The sequence below is a fragment of the Arachis ipaensis genome, chromosome B10 (genome assembly GCF_059453495.1).
Source record: "Arachis ipaensis isolate K30076 ecotype BB chromosome B10, ASM5945349v1, whole genome shotgun sequence".
Taxonomy (NCBI): Eukaryota; Viridiplantae; Streptophyta; class Magnoliopsida; order Fabales; family Fabaceae; genus Arachis; species Arachis ipaensis.
This window is the reverse complement of record NC_142435.1, coordinates 150,587,824-150,598,585: the sequence shown is the minus strand read 5'-3', so window position 1 is coordinate 150,598,585 and position 10,762 is coordinate 150,587,824. Positions and strand designations below refer to the sequence as shown.

Genomic DNA, 10,762 nt, shown 5'->3' with positions numbered 1-10,762 from the left:
GAACTGGTTTTGAGTGCTCCATTTAAAATTTCTTCAAAATATCATTTGCATATTTCTTCTGAGAAATGAAAATTTCATCATCCTTTTGAACTACTTCAATGCCAAGAAAGTAAGACATCAAGCCCATATCCATCATTTCAAAGTGCTTTATCATAGCCTCCCTGAATTCTGTAATTATCTTCAAATTATTGACAGTAAAGATTAAATCGTCAACATAAAGAGACACGATCAAGATATCTCTAGGTTCAACGAACTTGATTTAAAGCGTATGCTCAAATGGACATCTTTTGAAACCATTCTGAGTGAAATATGAATCAATCTTCTTGTACCATGATCTTGGTGCTTATTTTAACCTGTACAAAGCTTTCTTCAACTTGTAAACTTTATCTTCTTCTCTAGAAACTTCATATCCTGCGGGTTGCTCAACGTACACTTCTTCTTCTAAAGTACTATTTAGATATGTTGACTTAACATCTATCTGATGTATCTTCCACTTATTTTAGGCCGAGATTGAAATAAGCATGTGAATATTATCTAATCTAGCAACATGAGCAAGTACTTCAAAGTAACCGATACCTGATTTTTGTTTGTATCCCTTTGCAACTAATCTTGCCTTGAAACGATCAACTTCACCATTGGATTTGTACTTAGTCTTGTAAATCCACTTTACTCCAATCGGCTTTTTATCTGCTGGTAAATCTGTCAGCTCCCATGTGTCATTCTTCTCAATGGCATGAATCTCCTCATCCATTTCTTTCTTCCAATTATTGTCTTTAGAGACTTCTTCAAAGTTCAACGGCTCACAATATGAAAATAGAGCAAAATTTATGATTTCTTCATCGGACGGATTGTTGTCATTGCCAACTTCATAATCTGCTAATCTAGCAGGTAGTCTCCACTCTTTTTGAGGTCTTCTAGATGATTCTGGTTGTTCGGTTGTGTCCGGTTGTCTTTCTTTTTCATCATCACATGTATTTAAAATTACAATCGGCTATTTTTTTGTCTTTGTGTCCCAGTCCAACATGTCTTTCTCATCAAATGTCACGTCTCTACTGACGATTACCTTATTTGATTCTGAATTATACAGCTTGTATGCTTTTGAGTCTGTGCTATAGTCGATAAAGATACACTTCTCGCCTTTATCATCTAACTTCTTCCTTAATTGATCTGGTACGTGGGCATAAGCGATACACCCAAAGATTTTAAAATGATGAATGGAAGGCCACTTCCACTCCAAGCTTCCTTTGGAGTTTTATCACGAACACTTTTTGTTGGATACCTATTTAAAATATAAACTGCTGTTGCAACTGCTTCTGTAAAAAATTTTTTAGGCATTTGTTTTGACTTGAGCATGCATCTGAGCATATCCATGATGGTTCTATTCTTTCTTTCAGAAACTCTATTTTGTTGAGGAGTATATCTAGTTGTTAGTTGGTGTTGAATTCCGTGTTGCTTAAAGTATACTGAACATGCAAGATATTCTGCTCCTCTATCTGTTTTGAGGATTTTGATTTTACAGCCACTTTGTTTTTTGACAAACAACTTGAATGTCTTAGAGACATCACATGCTTCTGATTTTTGCTTCAGAAAGTATACCTATATATATCTACTAAGATCATCAATAAAAGTGATAAAGTACTTACCTGCTACCACCGTTGCTTGGAATTTCTACAGAATAGAGATCTGAATGCACAATTTCAAGTAATCTTCTAACTCTCCATGATTTTCCTGTAGGGAATAGATCTCTGTGCTTCTTTTCTAGTTGACAAGTCTCACAAATACAATTGGGAATATGAAGTTGAGGTAGACCAAAAACAAGTTCTTTTTTTGACAGGTAGTTTAGGCCAAAAAAATAAAAATGCCCAAACCGCATATGCCACAACCAATTATCATCAAGTATCACAGAACTCATGCAAGAGGGACTAACATGTTGAATTTTTAATATAAATATTCTGTTTGAAGTCATCTTTACTTTATCTATGAACCTTTCATTGTTGTCAAACACAGTGCAATATCCACGATAAGTTATCATCTTATATTCCTTCTCAGATAATTGTCCTATAATCAGTAAATTGTAATCAAGTTCAGGAGTATAGAAAATATAAAAAATATAACTCAAAGAACCATCCTTCAGTCTAATTGGTATGTGTCCTTTTCCTTCCATAGGAATCTCTGTACTATTACCAAACTTCAATAATAGTTTAATTGAATCATCTAATGAAGAAAATAACTCCTTTTTATCAGACATATGACTACTACAAGCATTATTCAAGTACCATATATTTTCATCTTCATCACATGAATTACTTGTAAAAAATAAAGTCTGAGTACCTAAATTATCATCAGTATTTTGATGCTGATTTTCTGCAACGTGTGCTTGATTGTTCTTCACCATTTTAAATCTGTAATCTGCTACTTTATGTCCATACTTTTCACAATGAAAATAATTGAAATTGGTTCTTTCTTGATAAAAATTACCTCGACCTCTTCCTCGGTTAACATGTCTGAAATTCGTTCCACCTCTTCTTTGATTAGGTGGTGTAAAGTTATTATAAATTCCTTGGTTGTAATTTTTACAACCTTTTCCTCTGAAACTTCCTTTAGCTCTATTTCGAAAATTGAAACCATAACCTCGTCCTTCTTGTGTACAGCTTGATTCTACAACATTGTTTAAATTCACTCGGCTTTTCAAGACTTCCTTGATTGATTTTTCTGAGTTCTCCAGTGTTCTACTGATGTGACTTTCCATTGTTCCTTGCAATTCTGCAATCGTCATGGTATCCATATCGTGGGACTCTAGTATTGTAGTCACCACATGGTCATACTTCATCGGCATGGTGTGAAAAAATTTCTCCACCACTTTGCTATTGGGTATATCTTCTCCATAGACTCTCATCTTATTGACAAGATCTGTACCACGAGTAAAATATTGCTCAATAGTTTCTGAGCTAGACATCTCGTACCTTTCATATTCTCTTTTCAAAGACTGTAGCTTTACTTTTTGAGCTTTATCTATACCTTTGTATGACAGCTTTAATGTGTTCCATGCTTCTTTTGTACTTTTGGCATTTGCTATTTTGTCAAACACCATATAATCTACTCCTTGATGAATTTGAGATAGCGCCAATTGATCTCTTCTCTGTTGGGCAGCATCTACTCCTTCTTGCAAATCCGGTTCAATGAAATTTCACGGATTTTATGCTTTTAAATGGATAGACATCAAAATCTCCTAATAACTATAATCGAGTTTTCCATCTAACTTGGGATTAGACCATATAATATTGAAAGTGTTTGCCATAGTGACTCTATGAACAAATAACTATGTGAGAACTCTCCCACACTTTACAAACGATCAAATACAAGGTGCTGAATTAACCAGCTCTGATACCAAATATAAGTATGATACCCACACTATATTGGCCCCAGGATCACTTACACACATAAATAACGTTATCATATTTTTTTATCTCTCAAACTCACTAACACTCATAGAATAAAAAAAATAAGGAGTACCTTTCAGTTCTCATAACATATTTTTTATTGTTTGGAACACACAAAATACATAAGGCATATGTGCCTTTATATAGGCAATGCTTCATACTAATAATTTATGACTCTACTAGCTTCCTAATACACATACTTATCTAACTTTGCTTTTAACTTTGACTATTCAAATAAGTAACTTCTACATCTTTATTAGTTGGCATCTTGTAATTTCTAACATAACTACTATGAACATCTTAAAAATTCTTCAAGCTTAGTCATCAATTTGAAGCTTAGCTTCCAATGCAATTTATGATTCTTTTGGAATGGAGGTGATGAGTGCAACTTGTTATATATATAGATGCTCCATGATTCTTCCAACTTGATTTGGAGCCTCTAATTTTTTGACTAGGAGATAAAGTTTGACTTGTGATTCTTCTAGCTTCTAGCTTCTAGTTTCATCACTTGTAATTCTTGTAACTTCTAATTTCATGATAGTTTTAGTATGGTGCAAGTTGATTTAGTTTTTACTAATAGTGAAGAAAGTTCTACATCCCAATCTTCGTACATCAGTGATCATTATACTCACTCAGATGACAATATTGTGATGGCACAAATTTTCGACAAGGTATTATTAGAGAATTTATTTGCATGCGGATGTTATTTGACATCCAAAAAGGATGATTGTTCTTATTGCAAATCAATTATTATATTTTATTTTACAGGAATGGAGGTTTATTTTACATACAAAAGAGATTGTTGTTCTTGTTGCAAATTCAGTGGGGAGCTAATTAGGTAACAATAACGCTGATAGAATTTTTAGGAGAGGCAGTAACGACAAATGATTAAAAATCTGAAAATGTAAGGTAAAAAGATTTTTTGTTACTTGATTGGAATGGTTTTTTTTATCTTCGGTAGATCAAAAAATCGATCTGTTGTTCATATTGTTTAGATTTTTCGTTGTCTACCTAGTGGAGCCTATTCTAAAACATTTGATGATTTCATCTCATCCAAAGTAGAGAAGTGTCATTAACTACTTAGGAGATGCGCGATGCCATGATTAATTTCTTATAATTCCAGTGAAAAAGAATCATAGTTTTGGACAAAATATCTTGGGTAATAATTTAATTTAGCTAATCATAGGATAAAATTCGTTTGAAAATTATGTAAGTTAAAAATAATAATAAAAAAATCCTGAATAATCTTTTACAGAAAAAAAGTGGCATACTTTTTTAGATTGGCAAATTTGGTGAGATATGACAAGATCCGGTAGAAAAATTGAGAGAATAGTAAAAGGCTATGATGAATTGAAGTGGGGAGCATTTTGTAGGAGAGGGGCCATCACAAATCTACAAGAAGAGTAGTAATGGTAATGCCACAGTATGTGGCTAATGTTAATGGACAACACTTCTTTCCTTTTTTTTTTCTTTTTTTTTTTTAAAATCTAATCAGTGCTAAGAATCCAAGTTGCATCTATCTTGTCACTTGAGCTTAAGAAAAAAATTAAATAAATAATACAAGAGAGTGTGCTGTTGAAAAATAAATGGTCATACTCATATGGACCTTGTTGCCCTACTCCCTTAATATTCACAAAGAATCATTAGGTGTATCATGTATGTGCTTTTGTGTGTGTGATGGACCTTACACAGTTACACGGCACAAATAATTTCAATTGCAGAAAAAGGTTGCAGGGTGGATCTCTTATTAGGAACACTACTGCCCCATCACTGTAATGAGAGTTATGATTATGATAGATACATACAGATATGATAAGAGGGACTTAAGGATTTTATTTGAGTTTGAGATTTGCTGATCTGAGTCTATAAAGAGCACTTCATGAGAAATAATATATTTTAATATATCAGATATTCTTTTCTAATCTAATATATATCTTTAATCATTAGGTGAGCAATAATTTGAAAAAAACCCCATTAAAATATTTTTGTCATTATTTAAGTAAAAATTAGGTATAAGTCAAGGCATTTGTACATTCAAAAGTAAAATATTTATTAATATTTAATTTAAAACAAAAAAATTTGCATGTTATAATTAAAAGAAAATGTTAAGGAAGCAATATTTTTAGTAGAAGAAGATGAAAATAAGTGTTGCAATGATATATATACTAAAAATGGAAGGGGAAGAAAAGAACCAAAAAACCATCTTGAACCCATGGAGAGCTCTCAACCACCGGAGGAATTGCGGGAGAAATCAAGCGATAGAACATAAAATAAAATGACACCACATCCAACTCAGAACCTTAAGGTATCAAATTAATGGTCTCTCATCTTATAAACTCCTCACTCTTCCTTGCTTTCTTTGATGTGGGACTAATTTCAACACTTCTCACACTTGCAAGTTGCAACACTAACACATGCAAAGTCATTATTTGTGTACATCCTAGTTCTTTTTCAACCGAATAAAAAAGCTCTAGACTTAAGAGGGTTGATATATCAATAATATTATTCTTGCTTTCAGTTTCAAACTACATGTGGCTATAGAAATTCTAATAAATATATCCTTTAGCACTGAAGAGTTCAAAGCATTTATCTGGCGTGAATTAGAAATTTAGAATCAAGTTTTGACCGTATTATTATTATCTGCATAGCTTTCTAATCACATTCAAAATCAAATTATTAAAAGTAAGCCGTGATTAACAACAGAAACACGGCATTATTTGAATCCGAATCACCATCCCTTAAAATCACTGATATTCTCCTAGTTTTTCTGCTTTATCTTACCAAAGATTATGAAATGACTGACATTTTATTCCAGCTTTCCAAATTTTTTGATGTGGGGGCTGCTTCTCAATACTGTATTAAAAGGTAAAACAGAAAATTAAAGAAAAGCATTAGATGCCAAGCACCTTTTTCTAACACACACAGTTTCTACTACAGGATAGAGATGCCTGTGAACACTCAAAAAAAGGCTCAATCAGATGCAGAAAAGAAAAGGATAAAAGAATGTGGACAATTTATATGAATGAATAAACATGAACTGTACTCTATGCCTAGCTGAGATGAAATGTACACATGAAAACCAATGGACTAAAATTTGTTAGGCCAATAATATCAGTGTCATGACTCATGATGATTTATACTTTTGAATCAACCTGGAATTCATTTTTACCATTCCCTGAAATTGATTCCAGAATAATCTCCATCTGTGGAACAGGAACAGTTAGGAGTCAAAAGAAAACATGTGGAGGAGCATCTTCCACACGCACACACTAAATATTTATTTAATTACTGTCCAAGATAGTTTCTTAAAGGTGTTTGATTTGATATGTGCAATGTGATCTTGCTTTCTTATCTCTTATTATTCTGAAACATATATATAAACCTACAAGTTATGCTTATAGTTGCATTGCAAGCTTGCTACCATATAGGAACCCTTTTTTTTCCTTCTTCTTTTCTGTGAAAGAGAGGAGAGAAAAGGAGAAGCCCTGAATTAATTATTATTTTGCATTGGTGAAAGAAAATGAAGACTTCTGAGGAATGGAAACCTTTTATGGTAATGATAGCAATTGATTTTTCTTCCACCATAGTGAACATTCTTCTAAAGAAAGTTCTTGAGGAAGGGATGGACCATTTGGTGTTTATCACATACCGTTTGTCAATTTCAACCATTTTCCTAGTCCCTATCAGCTACTTTTGGGAAAGGTAGGTTCCCTCAATTGCTAGATTTTGTTAACTTTCCATTTATAGAATTATTTTGGCATTTTTAACATGCTTATAGGATATAGCCCCATGCTGCAATGATTAATCACTTTGAAGTTCTTCCACTTTGAGAAAACTAACTTCCTTTTTCTTTTGTCTCAATAATGCTAAGCTGAACGTGAACCATCATGGAAATTATAGGACTTGTAGTAACTTGTTATATTTTTCTTGCAGAAACGGAAGACCAAGGCTCACATTTAGAATTTTGTGTTACCTTTTCTTCAGTGCCATTGTTGGGTTAGTAAGAAAAAAATTGCAGTCTTTCTTAGTGATTCAGCTTCTAATCAGTTTTTTTTTTCCCCTTTGAAAATTGTGTGCTATGGACAATACATGAGTGCAGCCAAAAGAAGTAACAAATAATGTCTTGTAGGGCATCAGTCACACAGTACTTCTTCCTTCTTGGGATCCAATACACCTCTGCTACCTTTGCTTGTGCCTTTGTCAATATGGTACCTGTGATCACATTCATTATGGCATTGCCATTTGGGTATGAATCTATGAATTATATATTCTTATAGCTCTTTATTTATTGTAACAACTGCATCATCAATCAACTTTTCTTGTTTCTTTTCTGTTGATTGTAATGTAGATTAGAGACTCTGAACATCAAATGTAACAGTGGGAAAGCCAAGATTCTTGGTACACTGGTGTGTGTAGGAGGGGCATTGTTGTTGACACTTTATAAAGGAAAGCCCTTGTTTGATGTTTCTCACTATGAGTCTGCAGCAGCATCAACAGGCGTGAGATCTGCAATGAAGCAACGTTCTTCTCCACCTACTAGAATCATTGAGAAATGGACCATTGGTGTAATAGCTTTGATTCTGGGAACACTGTTTTGGTCTTCATGGTTTATCTTGCAATCAACTATAGGGAAGCTCTATCCATGCCGGTATTCTAGCACAGCCATCATGACTTTGTTTGGAGCCATTCAATCAGCCATCCTTGCTTTGTCCACTGGCAGAGACTTGTCCATGTGGATCCCCAATGGCAGGATACAAATACTCACTGTTCTCTATTCTGTAAGTAATAAATTTCTCCACCATACTTGTTTAGTACTCTGGATTATGCTCTTTTAGCAGAACTAGAACATATGATTGTTAACTGAAGAATATGTAAACTAAATCACAGAATGTTTTGGTGGGAGTTTTGTGATGAAAGTATGATTTTCAGGGCATGGTTGGGTCAGGGTTGTGCTATGTGGGGATGTCATGGTGTGTTAAAAAGAGGGGTCCTGTGTTTACTGCAGCATTTAGCCCTCTTGTTCAGATAATGTCAGCCATGATTGATATCCCAGTCTTGCATGAGCAGCTCCATCTTGGAAGGTGGAACTCTTCTGCTTTTTTACTAAACAGAACAATCTTATTCTCTCTGTCACATTGATATTGATCATTTTGGATGTTCAATTTATTGTTAGTGTGTTGGGATCCATGCTGGTAATGGTGGGATTGTATATTCTTCTGTGGGGTAAGAGCAAGGATAATCAGAATCGTGTGACAAATTTAGTAGAAGAAGGTGGAAACAAGGAACAAGTCCCTCCCCCACAAACAACACGACATGTTGCTATAACCTGCGATACACGCTCTAACTGAAACCACCCTCATCAATACTTGAAGATATTAGATACGGTTTAGTGGCAATGTTGTACAATTTTCATCCATGCATGTGACTTAATGGAGAAAGCCATGTCCAAAGTCATAAAAAAGAGTTGAAGGACACCAAATAATAACATGTTGAACACATGCATGTGTAATGTGTATCCTAATTCATCTTGTCAACTTGTCATCGTGGTTTCTTTTTTTGTTCGACTCAAACCACTGCAAAGTCGTAACATTGGAACAAGAATCATTCCTCAACTGTAAAATAAATTATATTTTCAATAATGAGTTTTTCATTTTCATGTTATCTTACCGGATTTGTTAACCACCAGACAAACTTATTCTGTTTCTAAATTCTAATAATCTTAAACTCGAATAATGTCAAAAGAGAAAAACAAATTGTCTTATTACTATAAGAATTAGTGAATTAATATACACTAACGTAGATTAATTCACTTTTATTCGTAATAAATATTATAAAATACTAAGAGAACTAAGTCCCAAGAGCCAATGTCTTTTAAGCTGCGTTTCATTATAAAAATAAAAATAGGATAAGATAAGACATTGAAAATAAAATATAAATAATAAAGATATAATAATTAATGTTTTTTTATTTTGTTTAATAATAAACTAAATATTAAAAAAATAAATTATAAAAGTTTAATTTATTTTATTTTTTCTATACAAAATAGTTAAGAAAAATATAATAATAAAAATTATAATTGTAAAAAATTATTGAATTTAGGTAACGTTTGTTTTGAGGTACTGGGACAGAGACTGGGAGACTGAGACTCAGTATCATGTTTGTTGGTTCAGAGATTGGTACTAAAATTTCTGTCTCTGTCTCTAAAATTTCAGTATTTCAGTACATCCAAAAAGTGGGAATACAGGAGACTAAAATTTTTAGAGACGGAAACTGAAACTTTAATAACATTCTATACCTAAAATACCCTATTTCAATTAATTAATTTCAATTTTACCCTTTGTACAAATTAAATTAGAGCTTCATTTTCGTTTCAATTTCTGTCTCCCACTTTACACCAAACAAAATACTGAGATTTATTTCAGTCTCTGTTTCTAAGTCTCTGTCTCTCAGTATCAGTATTTCAGTCTCTGTCTCTCTACCAAACGCTACCTTAGAGAACTAAACTATTATTAAGATGATGACTAAACATTATTGGGCTATTATGCAAGTGGTTATGTAATTTGTTTTGTTTAGTGTGCACAAATTAAATTGAATTAAAATTGCCCAAAAAGCAAATGCTCAAACCCATATGCACGCACAATCATGGCCCAAGGATACATATAATTGCTACCATCTAAAATTCTTTTATCATAAACAAAAATAAGACTTTAAGCCTAGTGAATAAAAAGAAGTAATTGGCCCAAGATTCTTACAAGTCAAATAGCATCTAGTCCACTCACACAAACAAACTCATAAAACCCAAATATTGATTCGCCTTGAACAAAAGCCATCACAAAAAATTTTCATCAAAAATAAAAAAATGCTTCAGGGATTAAAGAAAGAAAATAAGCCCAAGAACATAAACAAGCCCATATCCATAACCTAAGCCTAAACGGTGGTCCACACTTAAATCCATTTATTCATCGTAGTTGCTAACTAGGTAACTCTTTTTCAATTTCATTTGAACCTCCTCACATCCACCGAACCAAAAAATTCTCTCTTCTCTCTCTTCTCTTTCTTTCATATCACATCGCTCTGTAACAAAAAGAAAGAATGGGAAAGTTCTGAAGCTATGGCAAAGGGTAGAACAAAAAATTTATTTCCAAAATCAAGCAAGAAGAAAAAAAAGGGCTACAACAAGAGGAAAGATTTCTTTAGAAAAGAGAATCACAAAAAGGTGATTTCTCCATTTGTGCTTCATCAAGAAATCATTAAGAAATTAACTCTGTACAAGCACCGTTCTAAAAACTATGGAGAAGGTGAAGTTAATGGTGCTCTATTTG

The 10,762-nt window shown here is 33.1% G+C and overlaps 1 protein-coding gene across 1 annotated transcript; it reads left to right on the top strand.

Moving 5' to 3' along the window:
• The first annotated feature begins 6,547 nt into the window (after positions 1-6,547).
• On the top strand, positions 6,548-8,974 carry LOC107634832 (WAT1-related protein At3g30340-like). The gene is made up of 6 exons (XM_016338247.3): positions 6,548-7,142; positions 7,374-7,436; positions 7,570-7,686; positions 7,789-8,218; positions 8,370-8,521; positions 8,614-8,974. The coding sequence occupies exons 1-6, from the start codon at positions 6,961-6,963 to the stop codon at positions 8,786-8,788; spliced, it is 1,119 nt and encodes a 372-aa protein (XP_016193733.1). The 5' UTR covers positions 6,548-6,960; the 3' UTR covers positions 8,789-8,974.
• The last annotated feature ends 1,788 nt before the right edge of the window (positions 8,975-10,762 follow it).